Source organism: Entelurus aequoreus, linkage group LG10 (assembly GCF_033978785.1).
Source record: "Entelurus aequoreus isolate RoL-2023_Sb linkage group LG10, RoL_Eaeq_v1.1, whole genome shotgun sequence".
NCBI lineage: Eukaryota > Metazoa > Chordata > Actinopteri > Syngnathiformes > Syngnathidae > Entelurus > Entelurus aequoreus.
In genome coordinates, this window is record NC_084740.1 from 46,803,643 (window position 1) to 46,822,534 (window position 18,892).

General features: G+C 41.0%; 1 protein-coding gene across 3 annotated transcripts in view; it reads right to left on the bottom strand.

Annotated features, from left to right (window-relative positions):
• Positions 1 to 18,892, bottom strand: part of LOC133658699 (zinc finger protein 25-like) — a 196,459-nt gene that overhangs the window by 33,441 nt on the left and 144,126 nt on the right. Inside the window, exons 1-3 of one of the 3 annotated variants that reach the window (XM_062061034.1) lie at positions 15,742 to 16,344; positions 13,150 to 13,404; positions 494 to 754 (exon numbers count right to left, since the gene is read on the bottom strand). In XM_062061034.1, the coding sequence (XP_061917018.1) occupies positions 494 to 754; positions 13,150 to 13,404; positions 15,742 to 15,835 (610 nt within the window). In that variant the 5' untranslated portion in view covers positions 15,836 to 16,344. Of the gene's footprint in view, positions 1 to 493; positions 755 to 13,149; positions 13,405 to 15,741; positions 16,345 to 18,892 lie in introns of those variants that run through there. The other 2 variants (XM_062061033.1, XM_062061032.1) reach the window with 2 other exon arrangements.

Below are 18,892 nucleotides of genomic sequence, written 5' to 3' on the forward strand. Positions count from 1 at the left end.
ATTTTTTTTTGTGGCGGCCTTAATTCTTTGGTGGCAGGCCGCCACAAATAAATGAATCTGTGGGAAACACTGGACTAAACATATCCACATATATATGGTGTATCGTGACATGGCCTAAACATATCCACATATATATGGTGTATCGTGACTAGGGATGATACTCGAAACCGGTTTGTTGTCGTGACATGTCCTAAACATATCAACATACAGTATCCACATATTAATAAAAGGCCATATCGCCCAGCCCTACTTAGAATGTGATTATTTTTAAAAAATTTATATATCCACCCTCATGTCTTTCATAATGATTGTGAACGATAGAAAAATTCCCCCAAAAAGTGCAGTTCCCCTCTAAATTCCAATGATTAGATTTAAGACTTGAAGTGTATGAGCATGAAGTGATGAAGCCTACTTGGATGAGTCTTCTAAGACAAAGTGAACAGTCCAGTTGTGATGGATTGAATGCCCTGAGAATAAAATGATATGTGCTTACTTGGACTGTGATGAAGCTGTGAGGACTGAGGTGCTTTGTCTTCATGCTCTTCAGTCTTCACAGAGACAACAGTCAGTGGAAACTTGCTGACATCATCCTCCTCCTGCCCTACAACACACCCTCCCTCCTCTTCCTCTTTCATGTGTGGATCCTCCTCTTCCTCTTTCATGTGGGTGGGCTGTGGATCCTCCTCTTCCTCTTTAATGTAAGTGGGCTGTGGATCATCATCTTCCTCTTTAATGTGAAGGGGCTGTTGAACGTCTGTTGGGTAAATAAGTAAATAAGATAAAGAGAGAATAGAAATAGTTTTGGACTGACACTGTTAACACAATGACATATTTGTGTTCTTTCGTGTGTTGTGTTAAAAGTGTGTAGCAAAACAACCAATACAAACACGGGAAATACTTCTTTTTGTCCCAGCCACTAAAATTAATTCAAAAGTGAGTACAAAAACAGACTTGGAAATTTGATGAGGAGCAAGTTTGTTTTACAAGTACAAGGCAGCATTGATTGAGGCATTCTTAACTTTACACTCACCGATATAAAGTGTGTAAATATTTTATTCTGTATTCGGTCTATGATACCTAAACTTTATCTCTAAACTTAGAATGACGTCTGGAACTCAAGATAGTTCCACATGTCTGGGAACGCCACCGACGGATAATCCTTGATATTACTCAACAAATCTTTAGGGATCTATTCCGTTTCATAATTAGATTTTTTTCTCGTATCTGCTTTTCGCAGGAAGAACTCGGCCAGGGGTGTTTAAACTAATTTTAGATGGGGGGCCACATGGAGGAAGATTTACTCCAAGTTGGCCGGACTGGTAAAATTAGGGCAAGATAATGTAAAAATAAAGACAACTGCAGATTGTTTTCTTTGTTTAAAAATAGAACAAACACATTCTGAAAATGTACAAATCATGTTGCTGTTTTTTTTTTTTTTTACATACAATAGTATTCTATCTTTAGTTGTCCTTTTTTACACATTCAGAATCAAATATGTGATAATGTTCATCAGTCAACTCATTGGTGTTCATTTTCAATCTATCAAGATAAATAAATAATATCAAAATCAAATTACAGAATGTTATTAATGTAGTTTGCTCATTTTCCCCGACTGATGCGCTAACATCATGTGTTTTAGTTGTGTTTTACATATGTAGCATCATCTACAAAGATACAAATAATTGCTATTGCGACATCTAGAGGACACATTTAGAACAGCAGTTTCTTTCATTCAAAAATGTCGACTAATTTTTGTATTTAGCAAACTCATCCCATCTCATTCACACACTGATGGCGGGATCTGCCACGCAAGGCGCTTACCACGACCCATCAGGAGCAAGGGTGAAGTGTCCTGCTCAAGGACACAACAGACGTGACTAGGTTGGTAGAAGGTGGGGAATGAACCAGGAACCCTCAGGCACGGTCACTCTACCAACCGCGCCACTAGCCTTCCACCATCGACCTGCCTACTAGCCTTCCACCATCGACCTGCCTGCTAGCCTTCCACCATCGACCTGCCTGCTAGCCTTCCACCATCGACCTGCCTGCTAGCCTTCCACCATCGACCTGCCTGCTAGCCTTCCACCATCAACCTGCCTACAAGCCTTCCACCATCAACCTGCCTACTAGCCTTCCACCATTGGCCTGCCTGCTAGCCTTCCACCATCGGCCTGTCTGCTAGCCTTCCACCATTGGCTTGCCTGCTAGCCTTCCATCATCGGCCTGCCTACTAGCCTTCCACCATCGGCCTGCCTACTAGCCTTCCACCATCGACCTGCCTGCTAGCCTTCCACCATCGACCTGCCTGCTAGCCTTCCACCATCGACCTGTCTGCTAGCCTTCCACCATCGGCCTGCCTGCTAGCCTTCCACCATCGGCCTGTCTGCTAGCCTTCCACCATCGGCCTGCCTGCTAGCCTTCCACCATCGGCCTGCCTGCTAGCCTTCCACCATCGGCCTGCCTACTAGCCTTCCACCATCGGCCTGTCTACCAGCCTTCCACCATTGGCCTGCCTGCTAGCCTTCCACCATCGACCTGCCTGCTAGCCTTCCACCATCGACCTGCCTGCTAGCCTTCCACCATCGACCTGCCTGCTAGCCTTCCACCATCGACTTGCCTGCTAGCCTTCCACCATCGACCTGCCTGCTAGCCTTCCACCATCGACCTGCCTGCTAGCCTTCCACCATCAACCTGCCTACAAGCCTTCCACCATCAACCTGCCTACAAGCCTTCCACTATCGGCCTGCTTGCCAGCCTTCCACCATCAGCCTGCCTACTAGCCTTCCACCATCGGCCTGTCTACCAGCCTTCCACCATCGACCTGCCTACTAGCCTTCCACCATCGGCCTGTCTACCAGCCTTCCACCATCGACCTGCCTACTAGCCGTCCACCATCGACCTGCCTGCTAGCCTTCCACCGTCGACCTGCTTGCTAGCCTTCCACCGTCGACCTGCTTGCTAGCCTTCCACCATCGACCTGCCTACTAGCCTTCCATCAACCTGCTGTTTGCCTCCAGCCATTGGCTTCGTCTACGGGCTTCCACCCGTCGGCCTTGGTTGCTAGTCTTCAGCCCTGTCTGCTAACATCTTCAAAAGTGGTGAAACAAGTGGAACTTCTCCTCTCACTATGTCACAAACTATTATATTGTGTTTTATACTTTTGTGTGGTTTTACTGGTGTCTCAAATGGGTCTGGTCACCCCCACTCACGAGCTATGCTACTTCAAGATGCACAGTTTGACATATTTGATAATTTGACATTTCATTATAGTGGCAGCAACAAAATAACCTCGGCCTTATCTCAGTTGAAGATTTCTGTGACTTTGGACAAAACAAAATGGCTGCATACTATGGTAGAGTCCATTCATTCTTATTGTTTCCTTGTTTTGAGAGATCACGTCAACATTACTGCATCCTCCCCTATTGTGAGCACTTACTTTCACAGATTAAAGGCCTACTGAAAGCCACTACTACCGACCACGCAGTCTGATAGTTTATATATCAATGATGAAATCTTAACATTGCAACACAAGCCAATACGGCCGGGTTAACTTATAAAGTGCAATTTTAAATTTCCCGCTAAACTTCCGGTTCGAAACGCCTCTGAGGATGACGTATGCGCGTGACGTAGCCAGTAGAACACAGGTATGGCTTCCACATTGAAGCCAATACGAAATAGCTGTTTTCATCTCATTCTGGATGTATTCTGGACATCTGTGTTGGTGAATCTGTTGCAATCATGTTCATTGCATTATGGAGAAAGAAGCCGAGCAAGCAAAGAAGAAAGTTCTCGGTGCAAAGCGGACGTATTTTGCGAAGGAAGTCAGCAGCAACACAACACAGCCGGTGTTTCATTGTTTACATTCCCGAAAGATGCAGTCAAGATGGAAGAACTCGGATAACAGAGACTCTAACCAGGAGGACTTTTGACTTCGATACACAGACGCCTGTAGAGAACTGGGACAACACAGACTCTTACCAGGATTACTTTGATTTGGATGACAAAGACGCAGACGTGCTACCGTGAGTATGCAGCTTTGGCTTCCAAACATTTGATTGCTTGCCCGTACGTGCGCGTCACGTACGTAACTTTGTTTGCATATATAAGCTTTATGAACCATGGGTTAGGTGAACGGTCTCAATAGTGATTGTGTGTGTTGATCAGGTGTTTGAATTGTATTGGCGTGTTCTATGGACCTAGGAGCTAGCATAGGAGCTAAGAGCTAGCATAACAAACACCTAGGTGTTTTAATGCAGGATTAAAGGCCTACTGAAATGAATTTTTTTTATTTAAACGGGGATAGCAGATCTATTCTATGTGTCATACTTGATCATTTCGCGATATTGCCATATTTTTGCTGAAAGGATTTAGTATAGAACAACGACGATAAAGATTGCAACTTTTGGTATCTGATAAAAAAAAGGCTTGCACCTACCGGAAGTAGCGTGACGTAGTCAGTTGAACATATACGCAAAGTTCCCTATTGTTTACAATGATGGCCGCATGAAGTGAGAGAGATTCGGACCGAGAAAGCGACAATTTCCCCATTAATTTGAGCGAGGATGAAAGATTTGTGGATGAGTAAAGTGCAAGTGAAGGACTAGTGGGGAGTTGAAGCTATTCAGATAGGGAAGATGCTGTGAGAGCCGGGGGTGACCTGATATTCAGCTGGGAATGACTACAACAGTAAATAAACACAAGACATATATATACTCTATTAGCCACAACACAACCAGGCTTATATTTAATATGCCACAAATTAATCCTGCATAAAAACACCTGCGTGTTTGTTATGCTAGCTCCTAGCTCCTCTGCTAGCTCCTAGCTCCATAGAACACGCCAATACAATTCAAACACCTGATCAACACACACAATCACTCAGCCCAAAAGACCGTTTACCTAACCCAAGGTTCATAAAGCTTATATATTTTTTAAAAGTTACGTACGTGACGCGCACATACGGTCAAGTTATCGAATGTTTAGCAGCCAAGGCTGCATACTCACGGTACCTGATATTCAGCTGGGAATGACTACAACAGTAAATAAACACAAGACATATATATACTCTATTAGCCACAACACAACCAGGCTTATATTTAATATGCCACAAATTAATCCTGCATAATAACACCTGCGTGTTTGTTATGCTAGCTCCTAGCTCCTCTGCTAGCTCCTAGCTCCATAGAACACGCCAATACAATTCAAACACCCGATCAACACACACAATCACTCAGCCCAAAAGACCGTTCACCTAACCCAAGGTTCATAAAGCTTATATATTTTTAAAAAGTTACGTACGTGACGCGCACGTACGGTACGGTACGTGTTATGCTAGCTCCTAGCTCCTCTGCTAGCTCCTAGCTCCATAGAACACGCCAATACAATTCAAACACATGATCAACACACACAATCACTCAGCCCAAAAGACCGTTCACCTAACCCAAGGTTCATAAAGCTTATATATTTAAAAAAAGTTACGTACATACGCAAAAAAAAGCCAAAGCTGCATACTCACAGTAGCACGTCTGCGTCTTTGTCATCCAAATCAAAGTAATCCTGGTAAGAGTCTGTGTTGTCCCAGTTCTCTACAGGCGTCTGTGTATCCAAATCAAAAGTCCTCCTGGTTAGAGTCTCTGTTATCCGAGTTCTTCCATCTTGACTGCATCTTTCGGGAATGTAAACAAAGAAGCGCCGGCTGTGTACTGTTGTGGCTGACTACGTTCGAAAAATACGTCCATTTCGCACCGACAACTTTCTTCTTTGCTTGCTCGGCTTCCTTCTCCATAATGCAATGAACATGATTGAAACAGATTCACGAACACAGATGTCCAGAATACTGTGGAATTATGAAATGAAAACAGAGCTTTTTCGTATCGGCTTCAATGTGGAAGGCATACCCGTGTTCGTCGGGCTACGTCACACGCATACGTCATCCTCAGAGGCGTTTCGAACCGGAAGTTTAGCGGCAAATTTAAAATGTCACTTTATAAGTTAACCCGGCCGTATTGGCATGTGTTATAATGTTAAGATTTCATCATTGATATATAAACTATCAGACTGCGTGGTCGGTAGTAGTGGGTTTCAGTAGGCCTTTAATTTGTGGCATATTAAATATAAGCCTGGTTGTGTTGTGGCTAATAGAGTAGATATGTCTTGTGTTTATTTACTGTTTTAGTCATTCCCAGCTGAATATCAGGTACCGTGAGTAGCAGCTGCGCTTCCAAACATTTGATCGCTTGCCAGTACGTGCGTGTCACGTACGTTACTTTGTTTAAATATATAAGCTTTATGAACCTTGGGTTAGGTGAACGGTCTTTTGGGCTGAGTGATTGTGTGTGTTGTGCAGGTGTTTGAATTGGATTGGCGGCTTATATGGAGCTAAGAGCTAGCATAGGAGCTAGGAGCTAGCATAACAAACACCTAGGTGTTTTTATGCAGGATTAATTTGTGGCATATTAAATATAAGCCTGGTTGTGTTGTGGCTAATAGAGTACCGTATTTTCCGCACCATAAGCCGCCCCGTGTTGTAAGCCGCACCTTCAATGAATGGCATATTTCAAAACTTGGTTTACCTATTAGCCGCCCCGTGTTATTAGCCGCACCTACGCTACGCTAAAGGGAATGTCAAAAAAACAGTCAGATAGGTCAGTCAAACTTTAATAATATATTACAAACCAGCGTTCTACAACTCTGTTCACTCCCAAAATGTAATGTGCAAATGTGCAATCACAAAAATAGTAACACTCAAAATAGTGCAGAGCAATAGCAACATCAATAACTCAATGTTGCTCATACGTTAGTGTCACACAACACACAAAATAAACATTTAAAGCTCACTTTCTGAAGTTATTACTCATCCACAAATCCCTCGATTTCTTCTTCTTCGGTGTGCTTCACTTGTTTCTTGACACCATCTGTGATGTGGACGCGCATGCAGTCATAGATCAACAGGGACGGAGCTGCGTGAAAAAAGTCACCCGGTCTCTTCGCTCATTTTTTCTTCATCCATCCATCCCTTCGAGTTAGCTTTTATGATGACGCCGGCTGGAAAGTTCTCTCTTGGCAAGGTCTTCCTTTTGAATGTCACCGTGGGTGGAAGTTTCTGGCCGTTAGCATGGCAAGCTAGAACCACGGTGAAGGACGACTTCTCATTCCCTGTGGTGCGAATATTCACCGTACGTGTTCCCGTTGTATCCACAGTGCGGTTCACGGGAATATCAAAAGTCAGTGGAACCTTGTACGCGTGTCTCTTAGTAGGAGACATTTTGTGGTCTTTACAGAAACACACAAATGAAATGAAACGTAATATCCGAGCGCTTCTTCTTCTACGGGGACGGGTGCTCACCTTGGCGGTTGCTTACAGTAGAAGAAGAAGCGCTTCCTCTTCTATGGGGGCGGTTGCTTACCGTAGAAGAAGAAGCGCTTCCTCTTTTACGGGGAAAAAAGATGGCGGCTGTTTACCGTAGTTGCGAGACCTAAACTTTATGAAAATAAATATTAATATTAATCCATATATAAGGCGCACCGGGTTATTAGCTGCACTGTCTGCTTTTGAGAAAAATTGTGTTTTTTAGGTGCGGCTTATGGTGCGGAAAATACGGTATATATATGTCTTGTGTTTATTTATTATTGTAGTCATTTGCAGCTGAATATCAGGTCCCACCCGCCTTTCACAGCATCTTCCCTATCTGAATCGCTTCCACTCCCCACTAGTCCTTCACTTGCACTTTACTCATCCACAAATCTTTCATCCTCGCTAAAATTAATGGGGAAATCGTCGCTTTCTCGGTCCGAATCTCTCTCACTTCATGCGGCCATCATTGTAAACAATAGGGAACTTTGCGTATGTTCAAGTGACTACGTCACGCTACTTCCAGTAGGGGCAAGCCTTTTTTTTATCAGATACCAAAAGTTGCGATCTTTATCGTCGTTGTTCTATACTAAATCCTTTCAGCAAAAATATGGCAATATCGCGAAATGATCAAGTATGACACATAGAATAGATCTGCTATCCCCGTTTAAATAAAAAAAAATCATTTCAGTAGGCCTTTAAAGACCGACTCAAAAGATGGTAACTTTAAGCACAAATGTTTAGTTATATTATTGTTATTGCTCTCAGGAAATGTTGAGACTAATCCAGGCCCTGATACACCTACACAATGTTTTACACCTGCGGATTTTAAAACTAGATCTGGTCTTGGGATTATTCATATCAATGTTCGGAGTTTACTCCCTAAACTTGATATGATAAAGATCTGGATAAACTCAACAAATGCTGATATTGTAGTCTTATCTGAAACTTGGCTTAAACAATCTGTGCTTGATAAAGATATTTACATTCATGGCTATAATGTCTATCGTACTGACCGACAAAGAAAAGGTGGTGGAGTGGCCATATATATTAAGCAGAGGTTTGATGTTAAATTAGTGCTCTCTGAATCAGTAAGTAAATAACTTGAACTGTTAGCAGTTGAACTTGAATTAGCTAGAAATCACCACATTATGGTAGTGGGGTAATATAGGCCTCCATCTGCCCTTAGTAATTCCCTATCTACTCTTGTGGAGCTTCTGTCTCAACTGAAATACAATGAAATAGTGATTTGAACTGGGACTGGCTCACATCTGTGTCTGACTCTTTGAAAGCACAGTGTGAATCTCTAAATTTAACACAATTAATTAACTCAGCTACAAGACCTAATCCTAAATGCCCTCAAAAAGCTACACTCATTGACTTAATTCTAACAAATATGCCCTTTAAATGTGTTGCATCTGGTGTTTTTCTGAATGATGTGAGTGATCATTGTGTGATTGCAGTAGTGCGAGACACAAGGATTCCTAAAAGCAAGCCTCATCTTCTTGAAAAACGTAATATGAAATTATTTGAGACGCAAGCTTTTTTACATGACTTGCATCTTTTTAATTGGGATAGAATTGCTCTTTTTGGCTTGGAAATATTTTCACAAAAACTTCTCGAGTATAGTGAACAAACATGCCCCTTTTTAGAAAATGTAGGGTTAAAGGACGTGACAATCAGTGGTTTACATCGGACCTGTCAGATGTATTGCATGAGCGTAATGCTGCTTGGGCCAGGGTACGCAAGTCAGGGTTAGAAGCAGATTGGTTAAATTTTAGACAATTAAGAAATCCATTTACCTCTCTCCTTCGGAAAGTCAACTCAGAATTTTATTTCTCCACAACAACTGAAAACCTCAAACACCCAAAGAAGTTTTGGAAAATCATCAAATCTTTGTCCGGCTGCTGTAATTCAGTCAATCTCCCACCTAGTATACTTGTTGATGGTGTCAGAGTAAGTGACAGAAGTGAAATTGGTAGTCATTATAATAATCATTTTATTTTCTCTGGTTTTCTCTATAATTCTGACAACTCTACTGAAGATCCGCTAACTCCGGAAATAACCGTTGAAAATACCCAGGTTTTTAACTTTACGCCCTTTACCATAACAGAGGTCATGAGGGCTCTAAAAAAACTTAAACCTAGAAAGCCAGCTAGCTCAGATAAGTTGGAGCCGCAGCTGAAATTATAGCTGGACCACTGACTCACATTTTTAACCTTACTCTAATTTCAAATGAAATCCCCTTGGATTGGAAATCTGCCCTTGTAATCCCCCTATTAAAAGGAGGTGACCCTAGTAATCTAAATGATTACAGACCGATCTCTAAACTCTCTGTTCTGGCAAAAGTGCTTGAATCCCTTATCAGTGAACAGATAAAAGACTTTTTGGATACCAACTTTATTCTGTCACCATTTCAGTCAGGTTTTGGCAGAAATCACAGTACTGTTACTGCTGCTATGAAGTTTATAAATGATCTAACTGAAGCTCTTGACAAGAAGCAGTGCTGTCTGTCCCTCTTTATTGACTTTTCAAAGGCATTTGATACTGTTGATCATGTCATTTTAATTAAACGTCTTTCAGCTATTGCTTTTTCTCAGCAAGCAGTTGGATGGTTTGCAAATGACCTCACAAGTAGAACTCAGGCTGTTCAGATAGAAGGTTCCTTCTCGGACGTACTGCAAGTGGAAAAGGGTGTCCCTCAAGGTTCTGTGTTGGGCCCATTATTATTCACTATTTACATAAATAATCTTGGACAGAATATTCCAAACTCAACTTTCCATTCCTACGCTGATGATACTGTCATATACTGCACAGCACCCACTCCTGCTGAGGCCTTTAAATATTGTGGCTTGTGCAGCCCTTTGAGACATTTGTGATTTAGGGCTATATAAATAAACATTGATTGATTGATTGATTGATGCATTTGACAGAGTACAAGAACAACTTTGCTATCTTCAACTGCTTTTAAATGCAGAGAAAACAAAGTGTATGTTCTTTACCACATCAAAAAGTGTAAGATCAGCACTGTGTGACAACATTTGAACAAGAAATGGGCAACAATTGTGTTAGTATCTTCTTTTAAATATTTAGGATTTTTAATTGATGACCACTTGAGTTTTAAGGAGCACATTCAGTATGTTGTAAAAAAAAAAAAACCCTGAAACTTTTACTGGGATTTTATTATAGAAACAAGTCTTGCTTTTTTTTTTTTTTTTACTGTGAAACATAAATTGGTGGAAACAACCTTTTTACCTGTTATTGACTATGGAGATGTGTTGTACATGAATGCTACTGCTGGTTGTCTCCACAAGCTGGATAGTGTGTACCACGGTGCACTGAGATTCATCACCAACTTACTCACCATTGTGTGTTATACTCAGTGGTTAACTTACTCACCATTGTGTGTTATACTCAATGGTTAACTTACTCACCATTGTGTGTTATACTCAATGGTTAACTTACTCATCGTTGTGTGTTATACTCAATGGTTAACTTACTCACCATTGTGTGTTATACTCAATGGTTAACTTACTCACCATTGTGTGTTATACTCAATGGTTTACTGGACATCTTTATGTGCTCAACGCCTCAATCATTGGTATGTGTTCATCTACAAAACCATTCTGGGTATCACCCTATCTTATCTGTCTTGTCTTTTAACAAAGAAACAAGGAAGTCACAATCTTCTTTCAATGAATGTTCTGCAATTTGTCGTCCCCAAAGTAAGAACTGAACTGGGCAAGAAAGCATTTAGGTTTTCAGCAGCGAAGGCTTGGAATAACCTACAATCCAATATTCAACTTCAAACCCTTGTTACATTGAATGAGTTTAAAGCTTCTGTGAAAGGATTGCAGTCTACCTTGTCTGTATGCACATGTGTTATGTCAGCAAGTTTTAATGTTGTACATGTCATGTTTTATGTGTTGTTTACTGTTTTTAATGTAACCTTGCTGCTGCCCTCTTGGCCAGGTCTCACTTGGAAAAGAGATATTTGATATCAATGGGATTTTTACCTGGTTAAATAAAGACAAAAAACAAACAAAAAAAAAACCAGGTGTTTATTTGAAGTCTTAAAGGCCTACTGAAAGCCACTACTACCGACCACGCAGTCTGATAGTTTATATATCAATGATGAAATCTTAACATTGCAACACATGCCAATACGGCCGGGTTAGATTAGTAAAGTGCAATTTTAAATTTCCCGCGAAATATTCTGCTGAAAACGTCTCGGTATGATGACGTTTGCGCGTGACGTCACGGATTGTGCGGACATATTGGGACACCATTGTGGCCAGCTATTAAGTCGTCTGTTTTCATCGCAAAATTCCACAGTATTCTGGACATCTGTGTTGGTGAATATTTTGAAATTTGTTTAATGAACAATGAAGACAGCAAAGAAGAAAGCTGTAGGTGGGATTGGTGTATTAGCGGCTGGCTGCAGCAACACAACAAGGAGGAATTTGAGTTGGATAGCAGACGCGCTAGCGTGAGTATGCAGCTTTGGCTTCCAAACATTTGATCGCTTGCCCGTACGTGCGTGTCGCTATGTGCATGTCACGTACGTAACTTTGGGGAAATATATGTGCTGTATGAACTTTACGGAGGTGAACGGTACTTTGGGCTGTGGGATTGAGTGTGTTGTGCGGGTGTTTGAGTTGTATTGGTGGGTTATATGGACGCGAGGGGGGAGGTGTTTGTTATGCGGATTAATTTGTGGCATATTATATATAAGCCTGGTTGTGTTGTGGCTAATAGAGTATATATATGTATTGTGTTTATTTACTGTTGTAGTCATTCCCAGCTGAATATCAGGTCCCACCCGCCTCTCACAGCATCTTCCCTATCTGAATCGCTTCCACTGCCCTCTAATCCTTCACTCTCACTTTCCTCATCTACAAATCTTTCATCCTCGCTCAAATTAATGGGGTAATCGTCGCTTTCTCGGTCCGAATCGCTCTCGCTGCTGCTGGCCATGATTGTAAACAATGTGCAGATGTGAGGCGCTCCACAACCTGTGACGTCACGCTACTTCTGGTACAGACAAGGCTTTTTTTTATCAGCGACCAAAAATTGCGAACTTTATCGTCGATGTTCTCTACTAAATAATTTCAGCAAAAATATGGCAATATCGCGAAATGATCAAGTATGACACATAGAATGGATCTGCTATCCCCGTTTAAATAAGAACATTTCATTTCAGTAGGCCTTTAAAGAAGTCAACTATGTGTGCAGTGCAAGGTGAAATGCAGTTATGTCATCTTCTTGTCAATAACACACACATCACACTTTTGTGTGTTGTTGCTTCCTTATTTGTCATTATTCAAAGCTGATTTTAATGTGTAGCAGCGGCAGCTGAACTCAATGTGACAACGTGTTATAGTTACGTCAGTCAGCTGGAATTAAAAATACAAATAGTTGTGTCGTTAGTCCAGAATCTTCACGGTCCTCATGGACGACATAATTAGGAACCAGTACTAAAAAAAATGGTACTTGGTATACATCCCTAATCTTCACCACTAAACCTTTGAAATATGCTGACATATGTGCTGCTAAAGGTAAATAAACAGTAGCCATATTGAATTTTTGCCTTCATTTGACCACGTGAGGTAAGGAGGACGGCCTCTAGGTCACATGGTTACACCCCAGCAATTACACTGTTGATGATTGATGAGCATTCATTTTTAAATGGTGGTGTTAAAAAGCAAGTATATCTCCATCTTTAGTCATAAATGTGGCCCCCGGATGAAGATGTGTCACAAACATTGTATTAGATGATATGTGGATGTTGTGCTTACTTGGACTGTGATGAAGCTGTGAGGACTCAGGTGCTTTGTCTTCATGCTCTTCAGTCTTCACAGAGACAACAGTCATGACATCATCCTCCTCCTGCCCTGCAGGACACTCTCCCTCCTCTTCCTCTTTAAAATAGGGGGGCTGTGGATACTCCTTGTCCCCTTTAAAATGTGAGAGCTGTGGATCCTCTAAAGTGAAACTGTCCCCCTGCAGATGAGGGAGACATTCTTCTTGGTGTCCAATCAGCTGATGGATGTCTACAGGACACAAACAAAACACATTTTAACTCCTACATGCTAAATATTAAATTATACATGAAATATAGGGCTGTGGCTATTGAACATTTTATTAATCAAGTGTTCTACTGGAAATGTTTTCGATTAATCGAGTAACTGGATAAAACATAGTGTTGCTTGGTTAAAGACAAATGTAAGCGACTTTAAGACATTTCACTTAATAATGAACGGCCAATTGGTTTGAGATGGTATGAGATCAAGATGTCATCTTTAGATCAGGCTTTGTTTTTTCCACAATCACTGCCACATTAAAAAGTTAAAGTACCAATGATTGTCACACACACACTAGGTGTGGCCAGATTATTCTATGCATTTGACCCATCACCCTGGGAGGTGAGGGGAGCAGCGAGCAGCAGCGGTGGCCGCGCCCGGGAATATTTTTTATGGTGATTTAACCCCCAATTCCAACCCTTGATGCTGAGTGCAAAGCAGGGAAGTAATGACTCCCATTTTTATAGTCTTTGGTATGACTGGGTCAGGGTTTGAACTCACAACCTACCCATCTCAGGGCGGACACTCTAACCCAGGGGTGGGCAATTAATTTTTACCGGGGGCCGCATGAGCAACCCGAGCACTGCTGGAGGGCCACACCGACAATATTTCAATTAAATTTTGCTCAAATTATTTTTGATATACCGTAAGATAGATAATAATAATAATAATATTTTCATTTAACCTAACTTATCTTTATACAAAAGCAGATGGCTTTTGATGGTTTTATTTTTAACACTTTCTTACACAACACTTCCTGATGTATATTACAATACAAAAATTTCAATTTCTGTCACTTTATCCTGCATCCTCTTTGTTGTAGAACCTTTATTTAACCAGATAAGAAAACGCTGTGAACGTAGCACGCCTGTAAGGTGATTGGCGAAGAAGGAGGAAGCGTTGCTGTTGCGGAAATGAGGAGTGAGGATTGGTTTTCCTTTTGGAAAGAACGAGATAAGTTGAGCTGTGTTAGTATAGCATGCTCAATAAAAGTTTAAAAAGTGCATCAGACTTGGTGTGCACTTCTTCTGGACGCTACAATTGATGTCAGAAGTGGGATGAAATGCCTCCCAGTTCGCCTTGCCATCAAACCTGGGAGTCTTCATTGAGGGCGGAATTCCCCCCGTGGCAAGCAGCGTGGCTGCACCTGTAAACGCTCTCTCTCTCTCTCTCTCTCTCTCTCTTTGCGGCGAGCTCCTCACGTGGCACGTACCTCCCGATGACGTAGCACACAAACCATGCAGTATGCGCAAAGTTTTACTTCTGCCACCAATTGTAGCGTCCAGAAGAAGTGCACATCAAGTCTGACGCTCTTTTTAAACTTTTATTGAGCAAGCTATACTAACACAGCTCAACATATCTCGTTCCTTCCACACGCACGTCTCCTCACTCCTCATTTACGCAACTCAAGAAGACAACATCTACTTCAGCAGGTCGTTACACTATATTCTTTAAACACAGCAACGTGTGCACCACAAATAAGCACACAGCTTTACCTTTACTTGGCAGTCCATGTCTTGTTGAAAACACGCCATTCGTCATCAACTTTTCTCTTTTTAGCGTCTCTGGGATAACCGGGCATCACTTGTCGCTGTGCGCCTTCCCTCACAGGACATACGCACATATAACACTTTTCAAAATAAAAGGAGCACAGTTGTATTGCACGCACGACAAAGATGTTTTTTTAAATTGATTTTGTAATTTGAGATTGCCGCTGCGCGCAGGAGCATACGTCCACACGGAAGTAATACAAATAACGCTTTTCAAAACAAAAGCAGCACCGTTGTACTGCACACTCGAAATAGATGCTTTTTTAAATTTATTTTGTAATTTATAATTGGCCTCACGCTGGCCGGACAGGGACGTACAAAGGGCCGGATGCGGCCCGCGGGCCGCACAATGCCCAGGTCTGCTCTAACCACTAGGCCACTGAGTAGGTGGATGTAGTAGGTGTTGTAGTAGGTTAATGGCTGCACCAATATGAAGGAAATAACAGGTCAGTATAGCTTTTACACACATAAATAACTTGTCAAACCTGCCAGCTAGCAGGCTAGGTTTACAGCGTCAGTTACCATGGTAACTGACTCTGACTTTGTCTTAGTTTTGTGTAAACATGTTGATACACATTGTTACAAACTGAGAGGAACATCAACCTCATAAATATTGTCTGGTTTTTATGAACAACATAAAACAATCAGTGCATCATCCTCACATGACAATTCATATTCCTATAGACAATCTACTGAAGAATAGTGTTAATAATAAATATAAAGTTAGTAAAGATGTGAGAGTAAGAAGTAAACAAACCTGTTGTGTGTAACACAACTTGATGATGTCGCTCCTTCTCCTCTTTTGTTGGACAAAGTTCCTCCTCGTACTCTGCTATGGTTCTTTCGCACATTTTCACACAATCACAACACTTTACACTCACACTTGATCTCTGCTTAGCGATGTGTTTTCATCACTTCTTTGTTAGCAGCTAACAAGCTAAGCTAACTAGCAAGCAAAGCTAGCTCGAGAAGCATCAAAGTGCGCTCAGACTAATATACAAAAAGTTATTATTACTCTATTTAATAGAGTGTAATAAAGGACATATATGTGTGCATGGACGCACAGATTAAGAACACTGAACTGTGACGACTGCAACAACGTCTTCACCGTCAGACGCCATCTTGCCTTATCCTCGCCGTGTTTGCTTCGCGCGCAGTCTTGTCAGATCTCGCGAGAGAAACAAGTAACCAGCTCTCTCTTCCAGATCTCGTGAGAGAAATAAGTAAGCAGCTCTTTTCCAGATCTCGCGAGAGAAATAAGTACAACCAGCTCCCACCCCCGGTAAAACTATTTTATTATATACTATTTACTTATTCTGAAAATAAAATTAAATTTGTCCACTTATTTTCGTAAAAATATTCAAATATTTAACAATGTATTGAAACAACAGTAGCATAAGGAAAGAAAAAAAAAAGAAACAAAATAAATATTACACTCATGATATTATTTTTGCCAATTGATGCTAATCGTTTTTATAATGTATTTTAGAATGTGGGAGGTTTTCATGTTCTTTTAAAATTTCCTTTGGCATTATATTTATATATATTACACTTTTATGCAGATGACTGCCAAATTTATATGCCAATTTCAATAGGCCACGGCCCCCTGACACCCCTTATCAACTGTCTATGCCACGTCAAGGCTTGGTTAGCCCAGAATGTTTTAATAATAAATGAGGGAAAAACGGAAATGTCAGTTTTTGGTCCGGCCCTCACTGACTTGGGACCATTGCAAAATGATGTGCGTCCCAAAGTCAGCAGCCTTGGCGTCACTATAGACAGCCATTTTAAACTTGACAAACAAGTCAATGGCGTTTTAAAATCCTGTTTTTATCATCTTCGTCTTTTAGTAAAGGTAAAACTGTTTTTATCTTTTAACCTTTTTGAACAAGTGGTGCATGCTTTTATTTCAAGTGGCCTGGACTACTGCAATGCACTTTATGCTGGCATTAGCCAAAAAGCTCTCTCCAGGTTGCAGTTAGTCCAGAACGCGGCAGCAGGACTTTTAACAGGGGCCAGGAAACGCCAGCATATAACCCCAATTCTTCAGAGTTTGCACTGGCTCCCTGTTCATTTTACAATTGATTTTAAATCCTTGCTGTTTGTTTTTAAAGCTTTACATGGACTGGCACCTCAGTATATCTCGGACCTCATCCAAATTCCTCCTGCGCGCGCTCTGAGGTCCGAGAGTCAGCTCCAGCTCGTGGTGCCCAAGACCAGACTTAAAACCAGGGGAGACAGGGCCTTCTCTGTGGTCAACCCTAATACCTGGTTCACACCAATGGCGCTTGCCGCGCTTTAAAGCGGCGAGCAAAGCGCCGTCATTTTTGTACATTTTTCCACGAATATCCCGATCTCCGAAGTAATGTTATGCTTTGATACGCTCTGATACGCTCTGATACGAATTAGTTGCCGCTTTGTTACCGTTCCTCACGATTTGATGCCGCTTTGATCCCGCTTTGATATGCTTTAAATCACGCTTTGATAAGTTTTATTACGCTTTATTGAACTTTATTACGCTTTGATGCCATCCTGACGCTTTAAATCAGGCTCTGACATGATTATCAAGCTCTGTTGTGCATTGTTACAACAAAAATAAGAAAAAAATGTGAAAAACTCAATATACTAAAGTTTTCCCCACATTTTTTTAGATTTATCTATTTATTTGATTTCTCTTTTTGTTTTATTATATACAGGATAAAACACATAATGTAATAAAAAAGAGAAATATGATAAACAAATAAGTTAAAAAAAATGTGAAAAACTCAGTATACTGTTTTCCACACATTTTTTGTATTCATTTATTTTTTCAATTTTTCTTTTTTTTCCGTTATATTATGTTTTATATCTTCATTTCTTTTATTTCTTTGTCATCTTAATAAAAATCTATCTTTCATTTCTTATGCTAGTTGACAATAATAAAAGGCATTTCTTTTATTTTTTATATTCATTTATTTTTTCAATTTCTCTTTTTTTTCCCGTTATATTATGTTTTATATCTTCATTTATTTTATTTCTTTGTCATCTTAATAAATATCTATATTTCATTTCTTATGCTAGTTGACAATAATAAAAGGCATTTCTTTTAAACGTAACATATTCTCTTTATTATTAACATTTTCATACAGAAAAATGATAGACAGTAATGTCAAAGTGCAACATCAAACAGCAGAAGTACAGAAACAATGATCATCGTATAAAAAAGGCAATGATGCAAAAGAGAATGGATTTGTAATCCTGTGTTGGTTTTACATAAAGTTTCAATGTCACTAGTCAATATCACAGTCACTTCCTATTGCGCTTTGAACCAAGATCTGTTAATTCCCTACGCTTTGAGTCAAGTTTTGCTGAGCTTTGTCAGGCTTTGTCACGTTTTGATACGCTCTCTTCGCTTTATTCCATTCTTGACAGAGCGCATAATTTTTTTAAACCGTTTAAAAAATGTTGGCGAACTTGCCGCATGTCCCGCTCCACTACAAGCTTTCTCACGATCCATTAGGACCCTCACGCTTTAATCAGGCTTTGTTACGCTTTAACGCCGCTTTGCATGCCGCTTTGCATGCCGCTTTGCATGCCGCTTTGCATGCCGCTTTAAAGCGCCGTCAAAGCGCCGTTGGTGTGAACCTAGCATAAAAGCTCTGGAACACTCTGCCCCTCCATGTTCAAACTGCTCCCACAGTGGAGTGTTTTAATGCTAGGTTCACACCAACGGCGCTTTGACGGCGCTGCAAAGCGGCATGCAAAGCGGCATGCAAAGCGGCATGCAAAGCGGCATGCAAAGCGGCATGCAAAGCGGCATGCAAAGCGGCGTTAAAGTGTAACAAAGCCTGATTAAAGCGTGAGGGTCCTAATGGATCTTGGGAAAGCTTGTAGTGAAGCGGGACATGCGGCAAGTTCGCCAAAATTTT